Genomic DNA, 27,579 nt, shown 5'->3' with positions numbered 1-27,579 from the left:
GTAACTGCGAGACAGCCTGGCGCGGCCGCGGGGAACCGTCTGCCCCCGCGCCGCTCGGGGCTGCGTTTTGCAGAAGCGCAGAAGCAGGTGAGAGCTTAGCTAATTTCTGGCTAATTCAGCCTAAAAGCCGAAAGCTTCCTGGAACTCGCAGCTGGCTGCCAAGGGGGCTGCCGTCCCCCCGCGTGCATCCCAAAGAGGAAGGCGCCCAGCGGGTCTCAGCCCCTGGGGGCGGTTCTGCTGGTGCGAGCTGGCCGGGTTTGCTGCAGCAGCCCCGGCGCGAGCCCGCGGCCAGCGGCGGCCGTGCCCCCGGCCTCCCCGGCTGCATTGCTAATTCTGCACCGAGCTGTGCTAGTTCTGCTCCCCGGCACGTCTCAGGGGCGCGATGCTCAGGCGGTGCCGAGTCCCGCATCCCGCCTCCAGCATCCCACGTCCTGCACGCCCGGGGAGGGGGGGGGGGGGGGTTGACCTGCTGGCCGAAATGGCCTGAAGCCCACGCAGGGTGCCAGGCTGGCACCCACCGAGCCGGCAGTGCCGTGGGCGCAGTCCCAGCGCTGCTGTTTGCCCTCCAGAGCCTCCTCGGGCTGGCTGGCAAGGGGGCTGCCCCACGGCGTCGCCTCCCGGCGCGGCCCCGCTCGCTCGGAGGGACCCTGGCCGCGGCGGAGCCCGCGGGAGCCCCGGGTATTTTAGGCGCATTAGCAACGCCAGCCATGACGCGCTGGCTGGATTTTCGGCGCGTGAGTCACTGCCCGCTTGAAGCAGAGCTGTAATTTGCAGCGATGAAACACGTTCGGGTTGCAATCGGCTAAAAGCAGGGAGCCCCTGGGGCACCCAGGTCCCCGGGGGGCTGCGTGGGGGACCATGGCGCCTTCGCCATGGGGCGCCCGGGCCCCCCGCAGCCCCCAAACCCGCTGCGCAGCCCCCGGGCCGGCAGTAACCGCAGGCTCACGCCGCCTCCTGCGAGGACCGGCCGGACCGGGCGGGCGACACGGTCCTCTGCCGTGGCCTTCCCTTGGCTCAGCCGGATCCACGGAGCCTCCCGCGGCCGCCGGCACGAGCAGCCGAGGAGGCGGCAAAGGGCAGATGCGGGGGAGATGCCCCAAATGCCCTCCTGTTCCAGAAAAAAATAAAAGGGAGGAACATTAGGACTGCAAGCTCAGACAGCTGCAGGGCTCGGAGGACTCGGAGGACACTGCATCCAGCACACCCTGGCCGGCACGGCTCTCCGGACACCCAAGGAGCGGGATGTCCTGCGCGGAGCAGCGTCCCCAACACCCCCAAGAGAGAGCTGAGCCCCTGCTGCAGGGGGAGGACACCCGACCAGCCAGAGAAAAACCTGCTAAAAATTAACATTAATTTATTAGAATATTCATGAAAAAAACAAGATTCTCTTTACATGTGGTTTTTTCCTTTTTTATACAAGAGAGAATTTTCATTGCTTTTTTTTTTTCCCCCTTTTTCGTTTTTGTTTTTCCTCCTGGAGACAGAGCGGGCGTGTGCAGACAGCAATGGCAGGCTCGCGCCCCGGGCGCGGGACAAGGCACAGCGCGGGGGCCCCGGGGTCCGCGCCGGCCCAGGGGGCCGCGGTGGCACGCGGGAGCACAACGCGGGCCGCGCGCGCTCCGGGCAGGGGGCTGCAAGTCACCTAAACGCCGCGGGGGCTCTTTGCAAGCTCGGGAGCCCGGCACCCCCGGCCGTCCCCTCCGAGGGCACCCTCGGCTCTTCCCAAACTCTTGTAGGTGATGGCTAAGAGAAAAAAAAAAAAAAAAAAAAGTATGGCGTAAAAAGCAAAATGCAACCGCCTGCTGCTACGGCCCCGTGCACGTCGAACTCGGTGGCTGTCTTTGGTTAAGCAGCGCCTGGGGCTTTTGGCATCCCCTGCACGGGGCGATGCAGGCGGCGAGCGCGGGGAGCAGGCAGGCGCGGGGCAGGGGCCGGGCCGAGGCGCCGGGAGCCCCGCCGGGAGCCCTCGCAGCGGGGCCCCCGCGGGGCCGGGCGACCCAGGAGGGACGGAGCGGCCCGGAGGGACCGCTCGAAGCGCGGGGGCACCTGCGTCCCCCTTGCATGGCTATCGGATACTTATTTAACAAGACCCAGCGTGAACCGCGGTGCTGGAGGAGACGATGCTGGGCAGGGGGAGGCGATCCCGGGCGAGGCGAGGGAGCACCGGCACGAGCCCGGGGTCCCTGGCAGGGTGCTCCCAAACGAGGCGAGGAGGCGGCCGAAATGCAAGCAGCGGAGGGGCCAAGCGGGGCCGCCGGGCAGCCCCCGAGGAGGCCGCGCGTCCCCCGGGCAGACGCGCGCTGCGTGTGCCCGAGCCGCCCCGAGAGCCGCGCGCGGGTCCTGAGTCGATGGGGGCCCCCAGCAGAGCCCCCCCAGCCCGTCCGCCGCGGGCGGGAGGCCGAGGGCCGCGGCGGAGGGCAGGCGGCGCCGGCCGTCGCCGTCCCCTCCGCGCCCGGGCTCCCCGGGGCTCCTTCCGCGCTCCTCGGGGCCGGTTCACGGCTCGCTGGGCAGAGCTGTCCTAGCAGTCCCTGTCCATCCAGGATGGTCTCCCCTTCCCAAACCCGGTGTGTAGTGACGGAGGAACCAAAAAAGCGGGGAAAGAAAGAAGAACGAATGAAGAAAGAGAGAATCCATACGCAGGCGAGCGAGGCTGCTACTGCCCCTTGGGGATGAAGGGCTCCCCTTCCTCCGGCTCCGGCCGCGGCCCCGGGTCGCTCAGGCATCGCAGCATCCGCTGGTTGCTGGGGCTGTCGCTGGTCCCCGGGGTGAAGACGTCGTCGGTGCCGGGGGACGACGGCTCCTTCACTCGCATCACCAGCCCCTCCTCATCCTCCTCGGGCGAGGACGAGAGGTGGCCGGAGCCCTTGAGCTCCTCGTTCGCCAGGTCCACGGACTCGGGGGACTGCGGGGAGGCCGGGTCGATCGTGATGATGGGCAGGTTCTCCGAGTCCGGCTTGGGCTCGTAGGCCAGCGGGTCTGGGGAGGCAGAGGGGGGTCAGGCAGAGCCTGTTTGGCGGGGTGCAAGCGGCGAACAAACCGGGCCAGGATAACCTGGGGGGCTCTGTCAGGGAAGGGGGGGGTTCGGGGCTGCCCAGCTAACGCGCCGCAGATGTTCGGGCTCAGGACTCCCGGGCGCTCCCTCAAATTCCCGAGCCTGCTGCGCGGCTTCTTTTTCCGACCGCCGCAGCCCGCTCGGCAGAGCGCAGGGTGTCTGCGCGGAGCCCGGGACGGCGCAGGCTGCGAGGGGCAGAGCCGCCCTCTGCCGATTAAACGCCGTCTCGACGAGCGCCGGGAGCAGCGCGGACGGCAAAGCAAATCCGCGACGGAGAACCCAGGAGCCGCGGGCAGGTCTCGGTGTCGGGCGCTCCCGATCCTCCCTCCAGCAGCCGCCGAGACCGGGTAAGAGCCGGGAGAGCCACGGCCAGGAAACGTGGCCGCGCGGAAGAAGCGAGCCCAGCTCCGGCCGGAGCCGCCGACCGACCAAACTGACTTCCCTGCCGGGAGCGCGGGACCGGGACGACTAGGGATGGAGGGAGGGCAGAGCGGATGCAGGACGAGGAAACCCGCAGCACGGAGGAGCCAACCACGGCGGCGGCGCTCGCCCGACCGCTCCGTCCCACCATACCTGAGCCTATGCGAGCCCGGGACATCGTCGGCGAATCCAGCTTGTGAGCCGGCACCGTCAGGTAATTATTCATCTGCAATCGGAGCAGAGGGAGGGCGGCATGAGGACGCTCCGTGCCTGGGAATGGCAGGCAGGGAATCGCCCCCAGGCCAGCGGGGCGAGCCGCAGCGCATGGACAACCTGCGCGCGCGTCCTCCCGGCCGTACCGCAAGGACTTGCCCTCGCGCCGGGGCAAAGGCCCCCCACGGCTCGGGCTCCCCTGCCACCATCTGAACCCCAGGTCCCCTTCCCCGTGCAGGACACCAATGTCCTTCCCAGGCTGGGAGCCCTGACCGCCCTCCACCTCCTCCACAGCCCTGCTCCGGCATCCCCTCGACACCTTCTGCTCCAGCTGCCGGGCCTTCTGCCTCCGCAGGAGCATCTGGTTCCAGGCTTCCTCGTAGGGGTCGGCCACCAGTGTGTGCCGGTTGTAGGACCGCAACTGGGAAGGGCCCCAAGAAAAGGAGAAGAGGGTTAAAAAATGCACAGAAAGGCACAGGAAGATCACGGCACTGTTTCCCTTGGAGATGGGACGCTGCCTGGGATGAAACCATTGCCGGTGGGCACAGCGTGCCTGTGCTCATCTCATACGTGTCCACCACGGGGACCGCAGGACGCCCTGTCCTGACTCACCTTGGACAACCCTCTCTCTCCCTTGGTGTCTGGCCAGGCACCATCACCTCCCCAGCCCGGCAAAGCCCGTTGAGCAGGCAGGAGAGGCAAAACCTTACGGTCTGAGCCCAAAAGACATGCTTGCTGCCCTCCACGCTGAGCACTGATGCAGGGGGCCTGAGCTCAGCAGAGACCCCCCTGCGCCCCTGGAGAGCCCCCCAGTGCAGAGGATCGCAGCCCAAGAGCTGCAGGGAGGCTCGCTGGCCCCCCGACAGCCAAGAGAGGAGCTGATACCGAGGGGGGACACAACAGGGTTCAAACACCAGGGAAGGCATGGTGGGGGGGGCAGAGTGCAGGGGCCCAGTGCTGCGGGACACTTCACCCTCTGCCTGGTTTTCTGCAGGTTGTTGCGGAGGATTTTCCGGATCTCCTCCTCCTTGTCCTTGGACAGGGCTGGAAGGGCGCGCTCCACGGGGAGGGTCTTGGGCTGGATGTTCCTGCACGGACAGAGCAGAGTCAGATCATCGCATGATGGCTCCAGGCAAGGCTGAACGGTTGCGGCTGCAAGCAAGGAGCATGCAGCCCCGAGCAGGGCCGGGAGCCGTTCGGAGGTACAGGGTGGGCAGAGGCCAGGGGACTCACTGCATGGAGACCGTGGAGACAGCCGAGGGGATCTTGCCTAAGCCCCCGCTCTCCACCAGCTCAATCGCCTGCTTCATCTCCATCTTGTGATAGAAAGCGATGAGCTGGGGCTCCTTGGACCGCTCCCCCGCAATCAGGCACTTCTTCACGTACTTCTTGTTGAAGCGATTCAGCCTTTCCGAAGACATGGGGGAAAGGAGAGGCAGGCGATACGTGAGACCTCCCTCTGCCCTGGCGTTCTGCCCCCCTCTCCGAGATCGGCCCAGGCCACCAGGAGACCGCTCCCCTGAGCGCAGGGCCAGAGCAGCTGGGATGGTCCTGAGTTCCTGCAGGCCCCGCAGGGCGGGCGCTGGCAGCTCCCTCATTGCTGTGAGCAAAGGGGTGCAGCCCTGCAGCCTCATTCCCCCCCAACCCAGGGCTGCGATTCCTCGGGGGGAGCGCGTGGGGCCGGGACAACGTGGGGGGACGCACTGGGCACACTGCTCCCCCCATCTCAGCCACGCGGGCCCCTGTCATAAAACCTCAGTGCTCACTTGTCTTTCCAGTGGTGATGCCCGTAGTGACCGCAGATATCCTCAATCCCGGTCAGAAGGTGATCCAGGAACTGGAAGAGAAGGCGCAGGGCGGAGGCGGCTCGCAGGGCTGCCGGCCGCCCTCTCCCCGCCATGCCCCCTCTCCCCGCCATGCCCCCGCCCCGCCATGCAGGGTGACGGCACTCGAGGGGTGTGAAAGCAGGGGTGCGGGTCCAGGATGGGCCTCGGGAGGGCAGCACGGTCCTACGCAGCCGTAGGCCACCACACTACCAGTCACACGGGAGCTCTGGGTCGGAGCAGGCACCAGACGACACAGATGGGGAAGAGCCCTCGCTCCGTCCCCCCTTACCTCGGCACCGACTTAGGGGCAGCTCCCGCTCTGTAAAGCCGCCCAGTTACAGCGGTGGAGATGGGCAGAAGCAGAGAGAAGAGGGCTAAGGCGGCGAAGCGAAGCGCGCGGGAAGGGCCCGCTGGGCACAGCGGGTTACCTGTGTGTGGATCTCTTCGTTGATGGAGCGTTTTGTCTCTTGCTTCTTCTTCACCGCGAGCAGGTCCACCAAGGGCCGGATGGTCATGCCCTAGGGAACGGCCGGGGCATGTTAGACCTCTCCTGGTTGCAGAGGTTAAAGCACACAGGCAGGAGCAGCCACTTGGTTCAGCACAGCCAAACCTCAGGGCTCTGCTTTGCCAGTGCCACCTGCCAGTGAGCCTAAATACCCTTGCAAACTAGATGGGGGACAGGGACAGGGTCAAGGACAGAGGTTGGGCACATGCTCCTTGCTCTCCACACACACATGCTACCCACTGGAGACCCCCTTCCCATCCGCAACTGCACTGTGACCAGCATGGTGCCCTCTGGGAAGTGGAGCGCCACCAACCTGCACGAAGACGGTGAAGAAGATGACAGTGATGATGGCGGTGAGGAACATGTCCCTCATGTTGAAATGCTCATAGTCCAGGAGGTAACAGAGGGAGAAGGCAATGGCTCCCCGCAGGCCCCCGTAGGCAATGATGAACTGGTCTTTGGGCGTCAACTTCACAATTCGGAACTTGTTGATGAACCAGGTGAGGCCCAAGACACCTTGGGGAGCAGCGCAGTGGCCTCAGGTGAGTGGATGTTGGATTACACCAGCCCCAGCTTGCCCCCCCACCCAGGCACTGCCATAGCCTTGGGGCCACAGGCGCAGGTGGGTGCGGCCCCGACAGCTTCAGTCCCACAACAGAGGCCACATCTGCTGGATCTGAAACTGTGGCCGAGCACAAACTTGGTTTCACCCCATTCTCCCCACAACGCCAAGGGCCAGCAAGGTCTGAAGCCCATGGAGGAGCAATGCCCACTCAGTCAACCCCTCTACTCAGCTAGGACAGGCTCCCCAGAAAGGTAGACTTGGTCCACGTGGTGTGAGAGGAGCCTGGGACCTAAACCAGGCCCAAAAGCTTCACCACAGTGCCAGCATCTCACCTAAAACTCTTGCAATGAGGCAGAAGAGCAGCGTGCTGATGACAAAGGTCCAGTTCCAGTAGTGGTGGCCAGCCACAGTGGAGACACCCAGGAAGATGAAGATGAGGGTCTCGCTCACACTGCTCCACATCTTGAGGAAATACTTGATGGTGGTGTGGGACTTGTGGGAGATATTGGCTTCCACATAGGGTCGCATGACCACACCAGAGGCAATGAGCCTAGGGGCAAGGTAGGGGCACTCAGCAGCCATGGAAACAGCCCCAACACTGGGCCCTGCAGCATTTCAGGCTCTTGTACCAAACTCCAGTGTGGGGCAGGGCTTGCAAGACACTGAGAATTAGTCAGGGCCTCCAGGAAAGGCAACGAAAAGCTTCTCTTTCCCTGTGGCAGGGTGGAAGCGAGCATTGGAGCCAGGCAGTGGACAACCATGGCATTTTTGAGAGCCCAGCAAGCCCTGCCTGCTACTGTGGGCCCAGGAGACCGGAAAATAGGTGGCTAGTGCTCCAGGCTCTGCGGGACAACTCAACAGAGTTGTTTCCCTCATCTACTTTCCTGAATATCCCAAACACACCCCCGGCTCTCACTGGGTACGTGTTGACCACACTGGGACAGCTGCAATGATGCAGTTATACCAGGGTAAATCCCTTGTCTCAGCCTGCCCTGGGGACGCGAGAGCCCTGGGCCTGCAAAGGAGCTGCCCTTGTGCTGTCAAACCAGCCTGGGCCCAGGGCAAGAGCCACCATCCTAGAGGCCACCAGGGTGGAGATGGCACTCACTGCAGGGTGAGCTCCTGGGGCAAGAGGGCAAAGTGGGGAGTGGCTCAGAGATCACAGGGAAGATATGGGGCCACTCCGTCTCCCTGCATCCTCAGCACCCACTGAGCCCCTCATCCCACCCAAGCCCAACTCACGCCATGATGCCAGAGAGGTGGAAGAGCTCGGCAGAGAGATAGGCCATGTAGCTGTAGAGGAAGACGAAGAGGGGCTCGATGACTCGGATGTGGGAGGTGAAGCGGGACGTGAAGGCAGCGATCACCCCATAAATGACGCCCACGAAGACGCCGCCCAGTGACACCACGAAGAAGCTGAGGAAGCCGAGGATGATATCGATAATGGTCACCTGTTCGAAGTTGGCAAACTCCTCAAAGAGGTGGTAGAGGACCTGGGAAGAGGAATGGAGAGAGGATTTCAACCCACCCCATCGGCAAGTGACACGCTCACCTCGGAAGACACCTATTCAAGGACCGTCCTTGGGAGAGCAGCAGCAAAGGACCTGTGCAGGTACCCAGCAAGGCACACACACACCCCAGATGAGCCTTGCTGTGTGCCACCTCTGGTAGCACTGCCCTGGGCTGTGTTTGATCAAATCTCGCAAAAAAAAAAAAAAAAAAAAGCCAGTGATGCTTTGCTATGCAAGACATGGAAACCTAGAGCTTGCCAAGGAATCCAGCTCCCTGTCCTCCACGGCTTGCAGGGACATGGTGGGGCTGGAAACGCTGCTGGGACCGCTCTGCTGTCCAACAGCCCTGACCACTGTCCCAGGAGGGGCTTTGGTCAAGGTCAGACCCAGCGAGAGCCTGTTCCTGCTTCCCAATGAGCAAGTCAGGACAGATCCAGGCTGAGGACACCCGAGAGCCACATGCAGAGAAAATCCCACATCTGCCCTGCTCTGCATAGCTCTGCAGAGAACAGCCCCAAAAGCTGTTTTGTAGCTAAAACGGCAAAGTCCTAGGAGGAGCCCATCTCGGGCTGTATCTCCCACCTGCAACACATTTATTGGACACATTTTAAAGGAGAAGCCATTGCAGCAGGGTCAGGAGTGGGGAATCAGTCTCAGAGCCTCCCGCAAGGCTTGCAAGGGGGCAAGGTGCCAGCTCTCGCCAGCCAGCGCCAGTCCCCGGAAGAGGGGCAGGGACAGACGTGGCAGCAGAAGGCAAAAGCATTCTCCAGAGATGGGAGAGGGGCCACAGACCCTGCAGAGAGCCCCCAGCCAGGAGGGGAGAAAAATGCCGGGGAAAAGCCCTGTGCTGCACGGCGTGTTCCTCGTCAGCCTTTGCAGCTTGCTGCGCAGCCGGCTCCGAAGCAGACAGATGGGATACGGGAGAAGAGCCAGGAAAAAGCAGTGGGTTGGAAGAATATTTAGAGGTCAGCACTGCGGAGAGGAGGACGCTGCACTGTTGGCCAAGCCTGCACCTGGACACGGGCGTCCCCCAAAGCTCCCAAAGGTCCCTGCAAAGGTATTGCTCCCTGCACCCGGCCCAAAGCTGGGGGCTGAGGAGGGCCCCCGGGCGGGACGCAGCCTCCGCGGCTCTCCCCTCGGCGCAGCTGGAAGGGGAGCAAGGAAAGCCGTGCCCGAGGGCAGGCCTGGGGAGGAGGCAGGCGGCAGGAGGGAGGGCAGCACCGGCTGCCTCGGACACCCGGCCGCAGGGCAACCTGCGTCGGCCGGCGCCGGCCCCGCCACGCTCCCGCTTGCCTCCCCGGGCAGGTGGCACGGCCACAGCAGCCGGCAGCAACAGGGCCGAGGACGGCGGATCTCCTCGGCCTCCGGCCGCTCTCCCCTCGCCCCGCAGCCGCGGAGGACGGGAGAGGCAGCGCGGCATCGCGCGCAGCCAGGCTACGCCGGCCGCCAGCCCCCGCGCGCCAGCCGAGAGGCAGGGGCTGCCTGGGCGCCTGCTCCACTTACAACGGTGACGGCGTCGTTCAGCAGGGACTCCCCGAAGACCAGGATGTGCAGCAGCTCGTTGATGTGGATCTCCTCAAAGACGGCCAGCACGGCCACGGGGTCCACGGCTGAGATGATGCTGCCGAAGAGCAGGTTGGCCAACAGGCCGATGTGGTTGAGGCCGGTGCCGCCGATCTGGCACACGGCGTACATGAGGCCGCCCAGGAAGAAGGCGTTCCAGAGTGTCCCCACCACGGCGAAGATGAGGATGGTGCCCAGGTTCTCCGTGAACTGGCGCAAGGGGAGGAAATAGCCGGCATCCAAGATGATGGGCGGGAGGAGGAAGAGGAAGAAGATTTCCGACCTGAGGATGGGGGGCTTTTCCCCCACTCCTTTGATGAGTCCCCCGACCAAGAGGCCCACCACAATGAGCAGGCAGCTCTCAGGAACGATGCTGGACACTGAGGGAATCACATGGAAACCTAGAGAGAAGGAGAAAGCGAGACACGTGCTGGCTGAGCGACCGGAGGGCACTGTCTGGAGAAGGACACCCTCGCGGGAAGCAGGGCCAGGGCCCAGCCCAGCCGCCACCTCCCCACGCGCTCCAAAATCATTTGCTCCTTGCGTGCCTCAGTTTCCCTCTCCCATCCCTCTTCTTCCCCGTGCTCCCGAGCTCTACCACGGAAACTAGTCTCACCACGCTCACACACCCTGGCATCGCTTAGTCACAGGCCAGAAATCACAGGCACTGCCCGTTCAGCAGGCAGCGACCGCTCTCCGTGCAAGCCGGGCTCTCTCGGGGCGCCCCGAAGCCCCGCGGCAGCTGCCTGGGGCACGCGCAGCTCTTGCACCGCTGCTGCTGGCTCCAGCTATTAATGCCGAGCCCGTGCAGGCCCTGGTGTTATCTCCCACCCAGGCGAAAGGATCCGGCTTTCTCCTTTTCCAACTTTCCCCTGAAAGTCTGAGCACCCCGAAGCGCCCGGCGCGGTGCGGGCGATGATCCCTCGTCCCAGGACAGCTCGTCGCGAAGGCGCCGGCGTGCGGCCCCCAGCCACGGAGCAGCCCGCGGCAACTCCCTCCGCGCTCGCTAAATCTGCTCAGTCATGAATAAAACACAAACACCGACAATTAAGCGTCTCTCGCACAAAACTTCTTCCTTTCGAAAACGAACTCCAGCGGGGGCAGTTCCCCCGCTATCAAAGGCATCAGACAACATCACGGCAGTAAAATACAAGAACCGTTGAGTCACCATCAACCCCGAGAGCTTGAGCAAACAACGAAAAGGAAATCCAGAAGTTCGTATTTTCTACTAACGGGCTCCGTGCCCACGTCACGCACCCCGCAGGGGGGCTGGCTCCCGCGGGCCGGGACAGCCACATCCCCAGCAAGGCGAAGAGGGCGACGGTGCCCCACGGTCTCGCCTGCGTTTCGGCAGAATCGAGCCGGGAGACTGCGTCTCCAGTCCGGACATGAGCAGAGCTCAGCGCAGCCCAAGCTCCTGAAGGGCAAGCAGAAATTGTAGCCCTTCAAATTGAAGAGATTTTAGGCAACGAAAGCTGCTGCAAGGTTGTAGCTGTGCTGTGGAAGAAAGCGGATTGCAGCTGGCAAACAGCATTTGTCTCAATTTCAGTGTTAACAGATTTGCACGGGGCCATTTTTATCCAAATGCCCCCAGTCTGGGCCAATGTCAGGAATTTTCCTCTGCTAAACACAGCAGAGGCAAGAACCACTGGGGTTTGTCAGCATTCGCATTCTGCAGCAAGACAGAGATCTGTTTGCCCTGGGTGCATAAAACAGGCCTGTATTTTGCAGGCCAGGGAAGCTGAAAACACACTGGAACAAGGACCGAGCCCTGCGAGCGGCCTGCGGTCTCGGACGCTGCCGCGGGCGGGATGCAGATCGCAGGCGCCGGCATGGGGTTGCCGTAAGCAAGGGCCGGTCCCAGCCCCGAGCTCCTCTCCGCACGGACCTGGGTGCAATGCTGAGTGCAATGCCGTGCAAATATTTACTCCCGGTCAAATAGCTTGGGAGAGACTCCAAACCTCCAGGTGATTTTCTCCTTCTTTATCAGCAATGGGGTTGAACCAGCCCTGTCGGATGGAGCAGGCTGGCGTTAGAGAAGCTCCATAGAAGCGGCTGAGGGGCAGAGCTCGGAGGGTTGTGATCAGCGGCGCAGTCTAGCTGGAGGCCTGTGGCTAGCGGTGTCCCCCCGGGCACCACCTGGATATAAGGAAGAACTTTACAGTGAGAGGGGCAGAGCACCGGGACAGGCTGCCCGGAGAGCTTCGGAGTCTCCTCCTCTAGAGACATTCAAATCCCGCCCGGATGCGATTCTGCGCAACGTGCTCTAACGACCCTGCTTGAGCCGGGGGGCTGGACGAGATGATCTCCAGAGGTCCCGGCCAACCTCAACCACTTGGCACGATCCCACCCAGCAGCCAGAAGCGCCTGCTCCGAATGACTCAAAAATAGCTGTATCTGATCAGCCCAAGCCGTGGCTTGAAGGGATACGGGGGAAAGGGATTCAGGAAAGGTGCTGGGGACCCACACCAGCCCCAGCACCCATGCCCTGGGGGAGCGTGTGGCCCGTTACTGTCAAACCGACCCGGGACCCACAACGAGCGCTTTGGCGCAGCGATGCTTCTTGCGCTGCAGCTGAAATGGCAGCGAGCTGATTGCCACGAGCTGCAGCCTGGGAACCCTCCCTCTCGGCTCCGCCGCTCGCACACCGCAGGCAGCTCCCGAGCTCTTGGTGAGCTGCTCCAGCACCGGGTGCCAGCAGCAAAGCGGAGCAGGGGACCCCCCCGTTGGGGCAGCCCAGCCTCGTCCCACAGCAGAACCCCCCGGCATCTGCAGGGTGGCGGGCCTGCCGGCACTCCCCTCTCCCGCTCCTTCGGGACTTCTCTCCCTCGCCACGGCCCAGATGTAGCAGCAATCCGGCTCCATACGGCACGGGACCAAGGTTAAGCTTAGTCAGAGCTCTGGCACCACTCCCCTCACGTGAAGACCTCCCCCAAAGCACTGTGGAAAGAACATTTTAATTGCATTTTAATAAAACATGCCAAGATTTATAGGGAGAGGAAGGAGGTGAAGCCTTTGGGCACTTCCCTGCCCCAGTCCAGGTCTGGGAGACGCCCAGGTCTCCCGCCCCGGCTCCCGCCACGGGAACGTCACTGCAGGCAGAGCTGCAGAAGCCCCCTGCGACGGCCAACCTCGTCTCGCTAGCAGGGCAGAAAATTTCACCCTGCACCAGCAAGGAGCCACGTCCAGGGCGGGCTGCGGCAGGGCTAAAAGAGATCGCAGTGTCGCAGCACCAACTTCACACTGCAGCTGCCCTCGTGATGCCGCTCCAGAGCACAGGATGACTCAGGCCCTAAAAAATACTGCTGCTTGGAAGTAAAAAAAAAAGAAAGAAAGAAAGAAAAAAAATCCCAGGCTTTATTTTCACATCAGTTGCAAGGACTCAGGCGCTCCTTGCTGCAGGAGCTCAGCAGGATTCAAAGCCAATTCCACCGCCCAGTTCAACCAGCAACCCCAGCCTGTGGCCCCAGCTCCCCTGGGGCCAGTCAGCAGCCCGGAGAAGGAGGAGGAGAACGTGGCTGCGACCCTGGGGTTAATGTTCCCTCCTTTCACAAGGGAAAAAAAGCAGTAAGATGAAAGAGAGAAGGACACCCATTTCACATACTTGGCTCGTTTGAGTTTGAACTGGATAAACTGCTGCAGGAATGCGGAGAAAGCAGGGGCTGGGGTGGGGAGCCCGGGGAGCAGAGATCCGCGGGGATGGGGAAACGGTGCCGCAGGGAACCCGACCGGACCCGTTTGCAACCCTCTGGAGGCAACGCGCCCCGGCCACCTCCGCCAAGGGCGGCCCCAGGGACCGCCGGCGGCCGCGGGGGCTCGGCACGCTCACGGTTAAACACCGTGCCCTGGCGGCTTCACCCCGGCTTCCCAAGCTCCCACGCACTGAACCTTGCGGAAAAGCCACGCTGCTTCCAGGAAGACGTCTGTCTGCTACGAGGAGGCAGGAGAAATTGGAGTTACAAAAACAACCGCCTCCCCCCCACCAAAGGCTTCCAAGGTTTATTAGAGCTGCTGCAGGCAGGTGGCAGCCCCTGCGGAGAAATTACACAATTATTAACCAAGGGATTAGAGAGCCCTTCCGCCCCCCTGCGAGATTTCTTCTGAGGGGAGGTAAACGATGGGTTAGCCCAGATGAGCAGTAGCAAAGAGCTAGGTGATGCACCCACATCCCTGCGCTTGCTGCAGCCTTGGGCACCCGTGGGTGCCCGCCCGGGCTGCAGCGGTGCTGTGCTGCCGAGCGTGCCACGGGCCCCGAGCTGGGGAGGAGGCAGCCAGGGGGAGCAGACATGCTCAGAAGTGCTGCCCTTCTGAAGGACACTGCAGAGAGCACTGGCTGGAGGAGACCCACGTGTCTCAGCAACACCAGAGCCCCCTCCAAAGGCCACTTTAACCCTTTCGGAAGCAGAGCTGGCAGCGTCCCAGCGGGCCATATGGAGACACAGAGCAGCCCTGCTTCAGCGTGAACACATCAGCCATGGTGGTGATGGACGCAGGAGGGTGCAGGCACCTTCCCGCACTCCTGCAGGGCCAGGGGACTACGTGGAGCCCGGACAAGGGGATGCTTTGCTGGCGAGCCAGATACAGAACCAGCACTGGTCACCTGTAAAGTCACCACCCTGACCCACCCCAGAGCAACCGAGTGCCCAGTCCAGCATCTCCCTCCTCTAATGGGAGGGCTGGAGAAGCTGCTGTCCATGTGCAGATGGTCTCTCTGCCTGGGGAGACGGGGGACAGAGAATGTCTTGGCTGGAGTTTCCAGCTCCCAAGTTGAATTGGGCAAGATTTCCCACACTGCCCTCTCCAGCGATCCCAAACCGCCCCACAAAACAGACCTGCACCTCGGATCATGCGAATCCCTTGCTGTAGCGGGGATGTCTTTGGTGAACGGAGATGGTGGACATGGAGGGGGACGCTGGGTTCGAATCCCAGCAGTCGCAGACTCCCTCTTTCCAGAGGCAGTGACCTCTCTGTCTGCTTAGGAATAACCACGGGGCCACCAAGGAGGGCTGGCTGCTTGGGGCAGGGTCTGGGCCCCCAGGACCACCCTGGCCTGGCTCTGACACTGCTCTAATCTAGGAGCAGGAGGTGGCAGAGGGTCAAGGACGTGAGTCTAATCCCCGGGCAGGGTGAAAGCCCAGCGTGGATGGAGAAGCAGGAGGAGAAAAATGCTGCTGCCAGCTCTCCCAGCACGCCGATGTCTCGTTAGCTCTTGCTTTACCGGCCAACTACTTTCTAAAACAGACCTCTCGCACTGGCAGGACACCGCGGTCCCTCCTCCGCGCCAGGCCGTCCCCAGCCCGCGGGGAGGCCGCCCGGGGAGACACCTGCCCGGCGCGCGGCGCTGCCCGCGGATTCGGCGCCGTTTCCCGCGCTCTGCCCACCCTTCTGGATTCGAGCGGGAGAATTTGGGGCTTCCCGGGCTGCGCGCCACCTTCGGAGACTCCCGAGGGTCACGGAAACAGCCGGGCCTTGCGCTCGCTGCTCCTCCTCCTTCCCGCCCTGCCTGGCTGGCTCCGAGCGAGGAGAGGGCTCGTCGCGTTCGCTCGGCGGCGGAGCAGCGCCGAGGCTCTGGACCACGTTTGCAACCAGCTCCCGGGGCGAAAACGCACGTCACGCTTCCAGCTTTTGGCTACGGCTTCTTTTTATTTCTTTGACTGCCTAAAAGGAGCAGGAGCTTCTCACCCCCGCAGAGCCGGCGCTGCAATTGCCCAAAGATCAGCCAGGCTTTGCCGGCTGCTGCCGGGGCCCTCCGGCGCGGCCACCTCGCGGGGTGTCTCGCAGATGCTTTAACCGCGTCCCGGCCCTGCTGCGCAGCCTCGGAGAAAAGTCTCCCCTGCGAAACGGAGACGAACCGTCAACCAGTCCGCAAAGACGCGGCGCAGGGAGCCCGCGGCGGGGGCACGGCGCGAGCCACGCGCTCCCGGCCCCTGTGCAGGTAGCGGACGTAACGGGGAAGTCTCGAGGGAAAGGGATGAAAATTGAACTCGCTGTAAGGGAATTAAATAGCTGATGATTTCCACCTAAAAATAGAGCTCAGCCACAGCTCACGTCGCCCTGTAAGGGGAGCTGGTAAAACCGTGATACTTAAATTACATCCCCGGCGTCTCACGAGCTGCAACGTCATCAGCCGCCCTCAACCTTCAACCCGCTGTTGAGCGCAGCCGGCGCTGGGAAGCTGCCCGGCCGCTCGCCGGCGCGACCCGCTCGCCAGCACGGGGCCCAGCGCCAGGCTGCCGGGACGCTGGTCGCAGCCAGTTTGCTTTGCCTAAAACGCTTTCTGCTTTAGCGAAGAGCAGACAGCGTTTGCACGCCGGCGGGGCTCTCCCGAGGGCGCCTGAGCGGCCCCGTCTGTACTGACCGCAGTAATTCGTCGTGGTTGGGGGCAACCTTGCATCCGATGGCCTCAACGCACTGGGTGGAAACGCTCTGATTTTGCACCAGACTGCACCTGACGCCCCCAGAAGCCGCGTTGCCCCTGTGCGGCGGTCACTAGCCGTTAAGCCCCGTTGCTAATTGCCGAAGGCAGGGCCTTTATTTCCTTTAGGTCTGACGCTGCCGTCCCCCTCGCCGACGGCGCTTGCTCAAACAGCCGGGTCCCACCTTGCAGCCGCCCAACTGTCCCTTGTTTTTCCTCCCTTTTGCAGAGCAAACAAGCTGCCGGTGGCGGGAGGGCGAGCTTCCTGCGATAGGAGATCAAGAGCCGCCTGGTACAGCCTCCGGCTCGCCCAGCTCCGCGCACTCAACCCGAACGCCCGCGGCGAGGCGAGCGGGCACGGGAAAGCGACCCGCCGCGGCGCGGGAGATAAGAGCGGCGTCGATAGCGCCGAGCCGACCCACGGCCGGGTCGAAGCCCGAAAGCGGCGGAGCAGAGAGCGGCCGCTCCCAGGCGCCAGCCCGCGACGGCGGCGCCGCGGCCGAGCCGCTCGGCCCCTCCGAGCCGCGGGGGCTCCCAAACCGGCTTCCTTCGAGCCCGTTAAAGAGCACCCGACTGTCAGCGAAAGCTGTCGGCGCCGCCGGCGTCGCCCACGCCGACCCGGCGGCGTCGCTGCTTCCCCGCGGCATCGCTGCCGCGGGGTGCTGCCGAGGACTGCTCGCGCGGCAGGGAAGAGCCCTTCGCCCCAGGCAGAGGCCGAGAGCTCCTCCGCAGTAGCACAAGACGGCGCTCGGCGATGCAGGAGGGAGCGCAGCCAGAGGCACGAGCTCCGACGCTGCCGGCCGCCCTCCGCGCAGCCCCCCAGCCCCGGCGCCGACACGCTCCCCTCCGCAAGGCGACTCTCGTTGCCAGAGCCTGCTGCAAGGGCGCGGGGCGCCGCGCCGCAGCCCGGGGCAACGCCGGCGCCTCGGGCCCTCGAAGGCTGCGCTCCCCTCCGGGGAGGACACGGCCTCCGGGCAGCGCGACCCAGCACCCGCGCGCAGGAGCCTTGAGTAGAGACGCTTCAGGTTTTCTCCCCGAGTCAAGTGATGCAGCGAAAGGCGCATACCCTCATTTTATCTCCAAAGCACTCAAAAGAAATTAACAGATCAATTGGGACTCTTTCACAGAGCCGCTATTAATTTCCTCACGGCTGCAAAAAGAAAATGAGACAAAAGACATTAAATGGACTTGCCCGAGTCCGCGAGCGAACAGCGTGAGAGCCGGTGTCAGAACTCAGCAGCTCCCAATTTCCAGTCCTGCGTTTAGATAAGGCTTCTCCTTCAAACCGGAGGAAAAGCCAAGGACACACTCGGAGAAAAGCAGATACTAAGAAAGATCTAATTGCCAGCTAGAGAAGGAGAAGCCCTCTGCGCCCTGGAGCGCTACCCAATAGCTCGGGAACTTCAAGCAGCGAGAAAAATGCTGCAACTCGGAGATGCTGCTGGAGCAAGCAGTGATGGCACCTGGGCTTAACCCCACCGCCAGACGCCGGGCTCCCCGAGGAAGCCTCTTGCCGGCCCGGCCGAGGACAGGCGCGAGCACAGCAGCGCTCCAGCATCTCCTCGCGAGGTGCAGCGTGGCCGAGCCCCCGCGCGCCAGCGCTCCCGCGTGCCGAGAGAGCGCGAAGCAGCAACGTCCTCCTTCGGATGAGCTTTGAAAAACTGGCTGGGGAAGGGGAGGCGCTGCAAAAATCAAAGAAAAGACTAGAAAAAAGCAACCTTGACTTTGCCCAGCTATGTGCCAGGCTTGTTATTAAAAACCTCCAGCGACTGCAGGGCGCCCCAGTAGCTCCGATCCCCGCCGACTCGGTGATCACGCTCCCCTTGCACGCACGTTACAAGGCCGCTCCCAAACCACGGGCTGAGATTAGCAAACCTGTTTAAAGCCTCCAGGCCTGCTCCGTGCACGGTTTTTCTAAGGCGTGACTGTACGACCTTTACCGTCTTATGGCGCTGGTCCAACGAGAGACAGGCGTACCGGCAGGCAGGCACGAAGGGGCAAAGCACCACCGCGGCTTCTGCTGCTGCTGCTCCGAGACGCAGCCTGATCCTTCCGCAGCACCTCTGGCCGGGTCCATCGCAGGCTCACGGCTGCAAAGCTGGGCCCTTACTAGCGGGGCTCACTTATCCCTGGGAAACCGAGCTTTCCATAGAGCAATAGCATCCTCATCCGGGGTTATATCCTTCAACCACATCAGAACCATTAAAGCAGCTGGAGTTGCATATTTTGGGAAGGTCTAATAAAAGAAGGTCTAGAGAAAACCGCTGAAGCACCAGGGAAAATGGCCAGGAGCTAAACATAACTGCTCACCGGCCATATTTTTCCCAGATTTCTTCAGCTGTCGCAACGGGTGCTGGATGCCACAAATAGCTGGGCTAGGAGGGGTCAAGGCAGCGCTGGCTGAAGCTGTGGGAGTTCTGCAGCAAAACTGCCCAGATCACTGTCGGCACAGTGCAAAGCTAAACTCTACACTGCTTAATGCAAAGATCTGGAGTAGGAGATACTCAAAACGATGTCCAAGTCTGGAGTCTGTATTCAGATTATCCCCAAATGAGACCACAATTGCTTTCGCAGCCTCTTGCCTTCACATATGGCGCAGAGTTTAATAGCTCCTGCTGGGCTTGAAGCCACAGGAAGAGTAAAACCTGAGCTACCCCAGGGCCACCGCAGATAAACTCCCCAAGCAGAAGTGATGCCAATCGCCCTTCCCAGGAAGGACAAATTTCCTACTGTGAACATGGGCAGGAAAAACTAACAAAGCTTTTCAGGAAACAACCTGTCGGTCTCCACTCTGGACGAGGGAGGAGGCAACTGCAATATCACTGATTACTACCGGGCTTTGCAACTCGAGACAAAGCAGCACCATCCGCAGCACACGACGGCGGCGAGCCGAGCGCCAGCACGAGCATCCAGCCGCTCTTCCTGAGCTTGCTTTCTGCAGGAGCTGCCGTGACGCAGTTTCACGGGGAGATTGAGCTGGCTGAAGCACCTTGGCGAGACCCAGGGGCTGCAGCACCATCCTTTTCAGACAGTTTCAGCCTTCCTGCACTCAAGCAGCCTTCCAGCATCTTTTTCCAGCAGGGACACAGGCGTCGCTATCCCACACCCCGCCAGTCTACGTGCGTGCTCCTGGAAGCAGATGCTCTCGCACGCAGCGCTTTGCAGACGCGGGGGGAGCCCGTGTCTTTCAAACGCAACCCCTGCCGAGAGTCGCGCTGCAGTGGGAAAAGCACTCCCGAAGGAAAATGAGGCAGTAGCCCAGCTGGGTACACCAGCTTTTCTATTTAAAGGCCTACGTCTGCATAAGCCTGTGGCGTTTGTGCTGTTAAAAATCTCCAGCACCAGGGTGAGAAAACTGCCTTCTCTCCAAATCTGTCATTAAGATTTAGCATGTTGTGCCTCCTAAATGTAGGATAATTCCAAGTCCTGGAAAAAAAAAAAAAAAATCTTGCTGTAAATCTGCAAGAGAGAAGCTGCGTTGACAAATGTGCCTCTTGCAAGCTTGATGGAGAGCGGAATTATTTCCTTACCACCACCCACCATTAAGCGGAATTGGAGAGCCGTCCCTGGAGGTTGTTTGCATTGCGACTTTCATAGCCCATCTGGAGACAAAGAAGATTGCGTGCTCTGGTGCTTATGAGTCAGTCCCGGGCAACCTAAGGAAACGCGTTCGTTCTCTTCTGACTGCAAAAAATATACTTTGCATTCTCCAGCTTTCCAACCAAGCATCTCCAAACATCACACAAACTTCAAACAGGCCCTTGGTCAGTCCCGTCCCTTAAACGGAGCGGGGCACGGATTCAGCACGCTGCGGAAGTAACGCCAAGCCATGTGGCAACATATCGACGAAGCCGGAGCCACGCAGCGATCAGATCTTTGATCTCGCCTCTTCCAGCAAACAGCAACGTGTGCGTGCACGCCCGTCCCTACAGATTTTAATTTCATTTCTTCGTTCCCAGGCAGAAGCGCGCACACGTCCTTCTGCCCGGGGAAAGAGCAGGAGAACAAAACGTAGCAAGATACCCATCCCTCAATTAACACACAGCTGGAAGATGTTTGAAAATTAGAGAGATAAGCTTGACATCCAACGCCGCGCGGAGGCGACGGCGATTAGACGGCTTGCCCAAAGCGGCGCGTCAGCAGGCGCCGTGAAGCAAGAAGCCCGAGCGTCGATGCTCGGTCGAAGCCAAACCACTGCCGCAGCTTCCCTGCTGCTTCACGTGCACTTTGAAGTCGGCCAGCACAATTTTAAAGCTGTGAGGCTGTTATCAAACCTGCAGCAGCATCTCGGAGCCCCGAGAGGCGAAAAGAAGCCACCGAGAGCCAGGGCAGCCGGCACAAAGCCGGGACACGGGGCGCTGGGCGCTTCCGCTGCAGCACCAGGCACACGGGCTCGGGCTCGCCCCAGCAGGGCCGGGTTTTCGCTGAAAAATCCTGATGGATTTTGTTTTTTATTTGAACAAATTAAGCCTTGGGGAACCAATGGGGGAAAAAAAAAAGAAATCAAATGTTTACAAGGCGGCTGCAGTAATTCATCCTCATTATTGCTTGCTTTTAGCATTTCCTCCCTCGGTGCCCACGCTCTGTTCGGGAAGCAGCCGCCGGAACGACGCTCGCGGGAGAGGACTGACTCCCGCAGCGCCCCGGGATGGTCTCAGCGGCTCCGACCGTCTCCGCTGCCTCCGGCCAAAACCCGGACAAGCCGGGGGAAACAGACGTCAACGAGGGAAGGGGGTATGTTCACGAAATACTCTTTTTCAAGCTAAACAAGCTTCTAGTTTATGTACCAGATCAGTTTGGTGCCTGTGCCTCTCTTCCAGAAGAGGAACTCCGGTCGCTCAGCATCACAGATTTACATATTTGGAACCCAAAGAACGACCCTCTCCCCTTCCCTCCACCACCCTGCAGATTCCCTTTCTCCCATGCTTTCTCCTCAAACCCCAAAGCACTCGATTTAGCCGTGCTCCCTGCAGACCAGGGACAGCTTCTGCACCCCCCTGACTTCCTCAGGAACCCCAGCACCTTTGGGTACCACAGAAAACCCGCGGCTCCAAGGCGAGACGAGCTCACCACGCCTCCCGGAAAGCGAGGCCAGCGCTGATTCTGGCTCTGGCCTCTGCAGGACTTTGCTGGTGAGATGGGCACCGACGCAGGTGGCAAGGTCCCCGCGCTGGTGGAAGCCAGAGCTGCAAACCAAGCGTCTGTCAGTTTGAATGGACATCACAGCTCGCCAGGGAGGTACGGGATGTGATTAGCAGCACCGTGCTTACAGGCACACTCATCTTTTCCAACTCCATCACCACCCTGTATTTCGCAGCAGGAACCTTTCACTCTTCCAGCCCTAATTAATCTAATGGTTTTCTTGGATCCCTAGAGGGAACAGTTTGGTTGTTTTCTGCTCAGACACCTGCAATAGGCAGACCAGAAAGGGGGAAAAAAATCCACCATAGCTGTTCTCTTTGGAGATGGCAAACTAGACAGAGAGCAGAAACTACAGCAGGTTTTGGATTGCTCTCCGGTAAGGAAGCGGGAATGCAACAAGTCTGCATTAGAAGAGACTTATTTAAATTCATTAGCATGACAATTTCTACTTCTATAGCACCAGCTGCATCAGTATTTCAAAATCCTCTACTGATGGTTATTTATCAAGCCTCAACTCCCATGCAAAACAGCCACTGGTTTGCTAATGCAAACAGGAGAGAGGAGGAGGACGCACACGAGGGCTTCGGGCCATCTCGGTCTTTCCACCATCTCTGGTTCCAAGAGCTGGTTTCTGCATCCTGAGCCTGGATTCCCCCTTCCAGCCCCTCTGCACCTCCATCATGACGTGGCCGTGACCAGGCTCAGCACTGCTCAGCCAAGCAAATCCTCTCCCGCACTGCGGGGGTTTGCCTCAGGTCTCTGCAGTGGATCCTCCAGGAGCACCCGGCCCCGGCTCCAGGCCACGGATGCAGCCACTAAAAACCAGAGGGCGGCACTGGAAAAGCTCTCAAGGGTTTTAGCACCCAAATCTCGCTGCCAGACAGCAGCAGCCAGGTCTAAAAATGCTCCTTTGCTCATTTGGAGATTGTCCCTGCTCCCTCGAATGCAGGAACCAGCATGCTCTGCCCACAACCCCACTTGGACCAGTCACATTTCGCTGTCCTTTCTCCAGCTCCTATCACCCGCTTGCAGACCCCCGTGAGCTTCCTTGTTCTTATTCCTCCCAAGAGAGCAGCACCCAGTGTCAGCACGGGGACGGACTGCTGGAATCGGCCACGGGCACCCGCTCTGCACGCTGGCAACCCACGGGAACATCGTTAATACAGGAGCCAGACGCAGTGCCTGCCCCGTGCCACGCGTGCGGGGCTGAGATGCGTCGTGTCCCCGTGTCACGCGCTCCCGTCCCTTTCTGGCCAGGCAGCTGGCTCAATGCCTCGCTGCAAAGACGGGCTCCCCCGATCGCTTTGCGCCAGCCTGACAATTACACCAGCGACGACAGTGATATTTCTCTAAGTATCGAATTGATGCCGGCGGCTCTCGGGGAGAGGCTGGAGGGAGGCAGAGAACCCCAGACAACGGCCCCAGCCCCGACACATGGAAAGACCAAGGGCTGTGATGGTGAAAAAAGGCAGAGCAATGACTCAGTGATTACTACAGGCTCCAACCAAAAGCGGAGAGCTGCATCAGGCAGGCAGTGTCTAGCACATGCTGGGCAGCAAAGACAGCATAAGAGAGCTCAGCCATGAAGCATTGCCTCCCAGGGACCCTCCGCAGTCATCTCTTCTGCAGAGATTTAGGAACTAAGGTCCTCAATACCTGCCTGAGCTTGTCCACTGCAGTGGGCAAGGCATGAAGCAGGACCAAGGGGACTTGGAGGCTCTCAGCTGCAGAAGAGGCGTTTGGTGCAGACAGACGGCCTCGCAAGCGACAGTCCTCGATCGAACCAGACTCCTAATGCAGGCTGGAAATACTACTTCTGTGCTTTTTTTTTTCCTTTTGGAAGACAAGGCCTGAGATGTGCTTTAGAGATGAAGGTAACCCTGACACTTCTCCAAGGTCACGGGCGTACAGGTGCGTACGAGCTGCTGGCTGGTGATAAAGCTCTGAGCACAAGGCCCCAGCCTGTGTCCGGATGACCAGCAAAGGGACTGCTAACCACAATCTGTTATTTACATTACTGACTCATTCCTTCCCTTTCTACCAAAATGGAAAAGTGTTTACAGTTGAACCCGAATTGTCCCGAATGTCTCCTGGCACCATTTGAGCTGAAAGGTCAGTCCCCACCCCTGTGCTCAGATCAGGAAACCAGGGTTGTCCACCCGATCTGAGGCTGCGAAGTCCCCTTCAGCAAAATGCCAGGGGAAACCCTTGCAACGCCCATACAAAACCCATGCAATGCCTGTACAAACCCTTGCAATGCCCTACGGAGGCGAGGAAGGCGGCAGGGCAACCGGGCCCAGAGGGGGTCTGGTTCGGCTGCATTACCAAGGTCTGAGCTCCTGGGGCAACGCCGAACCACGAGGGAGTCGGCGAGGGGAAGGCTCCTTGCAGAAAACAGCCTCTCTGCTGGTTTCTCAGCGAAGCGAGCAAAGCCCCAGCTGCCCCGCGGTACACCACGAGACTCTTCCCACCACGTAACGTATTGCAACAGGTTGAGGCAAAGTCTTGTTATAATCCTCTTACTCAGCAGCAGCTCAGGTTAATGCTTTTACTGGCAAAGCCAAATCATCACCGCATGTGGTCTGCATGCAGCTGCTGGCGCTTCGGAAAGGCCCAGTTGTATCTAACCACCGTCCCCTCTTCTCCTACACGGTATTCAAATATGGCATGAATATTAAGTAAAACAGCCAGCACCAGCCTCCCACTTGTGCACTGGGATTAGGCGAACTAGCAACAAGCCATGTCTGCAGAGCACGCTTGGGTCACGAGCCACCCTGCCGCGCTCTGGCCCACGAAGTCACCTCTCTGCAAGGTGGCAGGTGGCAAATTCTCCAGGAACCAGCGTCCTCCGAAGCCCTCTGCAAGGACTGCACTGAGAGGGGAGGGCGGCTCGACTCACGCCAGAGAAACGAGGGCCCCCCATCTCGCACCGAGCACTTAACGGCTGCCGGGGAGGGGAGAAAAAAATCACCTCCTAAGGACATCCCCAGGTCTCGCTTAGGCCTGGAAAGCTTAATGCATCTCCTGCCCTGGGAATAAGAAAAGAAGCCAGAAGGCGCCAGGCTGTAAGGCAGAGCTAGCCCCGGCCCAGGCCGCACTAATTCGCCCTCTTCAGGGAAAGGTGCCTCTTTCGCCCCGGCCTCTCCGGGTTTTGCAAGGGGAGCCCGAGGCATCAGTGTCTGCACGGCAGCCAGGGCAGGGCGCAGAGAGGGAGTGCTGCAAATCACTGCCCTGCCCGTCAGCCCCCTTCCCCTGCCCGCGCAAGCGGGATCCCCCAAGCGCCCTCCGGTTTGGCGAGCGCAGAGACGCCCGCGCCTCCTCCTGCCGCCTGACACCGTTCTGCACAACCGGCCCGGTTGTGTAACAGCTCTCCCGGGAAGGCTGGCGGTGCCACAGCCGGCTCCGGCGCTCGCCGAAAACACGAGGCGCCTTCGGCTCCTCTGCTCCCGGATGGCATCGAAGGGGCTGGTGTTCAGGCAGCGAGCGGGGAGGGGGCTTCGCAGGCCGTACGGGGAGGGCACCCGCACATTCGGGTGCAGCAGCAGCTTGGGAACGACGAGCTTGCAACGTTATCCCCGTCAATCTGACGCGGCTTCAAAACCCCCGGAAAGGAGGATGCGGAAAAGGACCCTCCACGACTGCTCTGCTGCCCGAGCCCCTACGAGATGCGTAGGTAACCCAAGGTATGATTCGGGCAGAGCACCTGCAATCCCAAGGGCCCCTCAGCCCACGCCGCGAGGCTGCTCTTCCTAAAATACACCCCGAAACACGCAGTCTTGCATAATCGTTTTAACGCGTAAGAACCGACCGGGCTCCAGCTCACGACCAGAAATAACTTTCTGAGCAGCGCGACCAGCTTTAGCTCCAAGCAAGGCTGGCAGGAGCGGCGCAACGCGGGCGCGGAGCCTCCCCGGGGCCCCGCTGCGCCGAGCCCGCCGCCGCCGCCGCCGCCCCGGCGTTTTCCGGCAGCAAGCGGCAGCGTGGCCGAGCGCGGCTGGAGCGGGGCACCGCGGGCCGCCCGCCAGCGCCGCTGGCCCCTCCTTTCTCCAGCGGCTTCCGCACAGATCCTCCCGCTCTCACCACTCCTTGCTCTCCGCGGCAGACGCCTGAAAATGCGGTGCAATAGCCCGAAACAGCTAGCAGAGGTCGCTTAACATACGCTAGCGAAGCCCCAGGAAAAAGCTTTCGCGGCCGCATTTCCTGCGGCGAGGCACCTTTTTGTTGGAAAGGGGTTTTAAGCCGCTTGCTCCGCGGGCAAAGCGGGGAAGGGCTAAAACCCCTGCGTCCCACCTTGTCACGCTCCATCCTGCCCGCTGCTCTTGCTGACACACAGGAAGCTGCTGGGCCCAAGACGTTTTACATACAAATAAAACACTCAGGGCAGATTACGAAAATGGGGTTTTACCTGCCACATTCGTAGCAGGCTGGGAAGGGGATGGGGTTTGGGGGGAAAACTCAGGGAGCGAATAAGCTCTGCCTTGCTGGCCAGGCTGGGGGTCTCGTGTCCTGCTGGGCCAGGACGGAGCATCACCACGAGGTTTCCCAAAGGGGACGTGTCAGGGGCGAGAGCCCGCAGCGGGATCCCCGCGGCGAGTGCCCACGTCCGTTATTAGATCTCTAAAGAGAATTGAGGAGCAAAACCAAGGAAATGCAGATCTCCCCCCCCCCCACACGCACACTCCAAAACGGGAGCAGGCAAACATTTCAGCCGCGCTCTTTTGGCTTTATCGCTGCCTTCAAACAGCAAAATCACTGCCCGGACCTGGACGAGTTTGACCTCTGCACCGGCAGAGGCCAGATGCACCGCGCGGGTGTCAGCGGGCGAGCGGCGAGTCACATCACGTCATGCGTTTGGGTAATTCAGTTGGTATCGATCCAGCTGCAGAAGTTCGGAAAACACTTTGCCAATGCTGCCCCCCCCCCCCCCCCGCATACCGATGCCTTTCCAGAGCAGTCACGCCAGCGGGTAACTTCTCCCGGCCCTCCAACAACCCTCCGACCCCAGATGCTCGCTATCGTCGATGCCCGAAACCTGCGGCCGCCTTGCAGCCGAGAGGCCGGCTGCCCACCCCGCTTTGCGCTTCAGGGAAGGCAGAGAAAGCTGAAGCCCTGGCAAATTTTATGCGACTTCTCCAAGGTTACAAAAGGTGTCTGTCACAGAAAGGAAGCAAAGAAACAAAGCTGCCGGTTCCTCCCTAGCACTGCCCGGCTGCCAAAGGGAACCGAGCAAAGCCGAAACGCCCCCTGCCCCAACAGCGAGCGGGCAGCGGCGGGAGAGCAGCTTTACCCGGCTCCCGGAGAGCCGCCGGAGCAAGGGCTGCCTGGCTCACAGTGCAGAGCCAAGGCTGCGGGAGAGAGCAGTGGGATGCTCGGGGGCCCCATGCCCGGGTGCCTGTCCCGGGATGCTCGGGGGTCCCTGCCCTAGGACACTTGTGGCTCCTGTGCCAAGACGAGGGGGCCCATGTCCTGGGATGCCTGTCCGCATGCTTGGGGGTTGTGCCCCGAGATGCGGGGGACCGTGTCCTGGGATACTTGGGGGTCCTACCCTGGGGTGCTCAGGGGTCCTGTCTCAGGATATTTGGTGGCCCTGCCCCAAGTGCCCAGGATCGCACCCTGGGATGTGAGGAGCCCTGTCCTGGGATGTTTGGGGGTCCTATCCCTACTTGGGGGTCACAGTCTGGGATATACAGGGGTCCCATCCCAGGATACGCAGCGGGGCCCTGCCTTGAGTGCCCGGAGCTTGCACCCCGGGATGTGGGGTGCCCTGTGCCAGGATGCTCAGGGCTCCTGTTCCAAGTGCCTAGAAGTCCTGCCCTGGGATGTGGGGAGTCCTGTCCGGGGATAGTTGGGGGTCCCGTCACAGGATGCCTGGGGGTCCCACCCCGGGATGCCCGGGGGCCCTGTCCCGGGATGCTCGGGCCCCCCCCGGGCCGCGGCGCCGCCAACGTACCCAGCTTCATGAGGCAGGCCAGCAGGATCCAGAGGGAGATCTCGAAGGGGATGCGGACGTGCGCGTAGTCGATGCCCAGCACGGGGAAGGCTTTGCGGGGCTTGGCGGCGCCCTCGCCCGAGTGGTTCCCGGGCTGCTTGTGCAGCGGCTCGATCTCGTGGGCCGCGGCCGGCGGCGCGGCCGTGACGCCCCCCGGCTCGGCGCCCGGGAAGCGCTGCAGCGGCTCCGAGGCCGGCACCGGGTCGGCCTGCAAGCCCTGGCCGGGCAGCAGCGGCCCCAGCAGCAGCAGGGCCCAGGGCAGGGCGCGCAGCGCCGCGGCGCCCATGGCGGCGGGGCTCGGCGGGCGCCGGGGCTCGGCGGGCGCCGGGGCTCAGCGGGCGCCGGGGCCGGGCGGCCGCATGGGCGGGAGCCGCAGAG

At 61.5% G+C, this 27,579-nt stretch overlaps 1 protein-coding gene across 2 annotated transcripts; it reads right to left on the bottom strand.

The window, feature by feature from the left end:
* Positions 1 to 1,337: 1,337 nt before the first annotated feature.
* Positions 1,338 to 27,487, bottom strand: SLC9A1 (solute carrier family 9 member A1). 2 transcript variants are annotated; one of them, XM_062594308.1, is made up of 13 exons: positions 27,163 to 27,487; positions 9,596 to 10,056; positions 7,824 to 8,074; positions 6,914 to 7,131; positions 6,330 to 6,532; positions 5,940 to 6,029; positions 5,452 to 5,522; positions 4,919 to 5,092; positions 4,659 to 4,773; positions 4,005 to 4,106; positions 3,626 to 3,698; positions 2,637 to 2,976; positions 1,338 to 1,743 (listed from the first exon to the last, which is right to left on the bottom strand). In XM_062594308.1, exons 1-12 carry the CDS (start codon positions 27,485 to 27,487, stop codon positions 2,654 to 2,656), a joined length of 2,406 nt encoding a protein of 801 aa, XP_062450292.1. In that variant the 3' UTR covers positions 1,338 to 1,743; positions 2,637 to 2,653. The 2 variants fall into 2 exon arrangements, with proteins under 2 accessions (XP_062450292.1, XP_062450291.1); XM_062594307.1 differs by having other exon boundaries at positions 1,338 to 2,976.
* Between the last annotated feature and the right edge of the window lie 92 nt (positions 27,488 to 27,579).

Source organism: Rhea pennata, chromosome 23, assembly GCF_028389875.1.
Source record: "Rhea pennata isolate bPtePen1 chromosome 23, bPtePen1.pri, whole genome shotgun sequence".
Classification (NCBI taxonomy): Eukaryota; Metazoa; Chordata; class Aves; order Rheiformes; family Rheidae; genus Rhea; species Rhea pennata.
The sequence above is the reverse complement of the archived record's forward strand: the minus strand, read 5'-3'. Positions and strand labels throughout refer to the sequence as shown.

Excerpts from the sequence above, each read along its gene's own strand:
- SLC9A1 (XM_062594307.1), bottom strand. The coding sequence starts at position 27,487 with ATGGGCGCCGCGGCGCTGCGCGCCCTGCCCTGGGCCCTGCTGCTGCTG. Across the intron at positions 5,523-5,939 it reads ACGAAGAGATCCACACACAG|TTCCTGGATCACCTTCTGAC; the intron begins GTAACCCGCTGT and ends CTTCTCTTCCAG. Across the intron at positions 4,774-4,918 it reads GTCTCCACGGTCTCCATGCA|GAACATCCAGCCCAAGACCC; the intron begins GTGAGTCCCCTG and ends CTGTCCGTGCAG.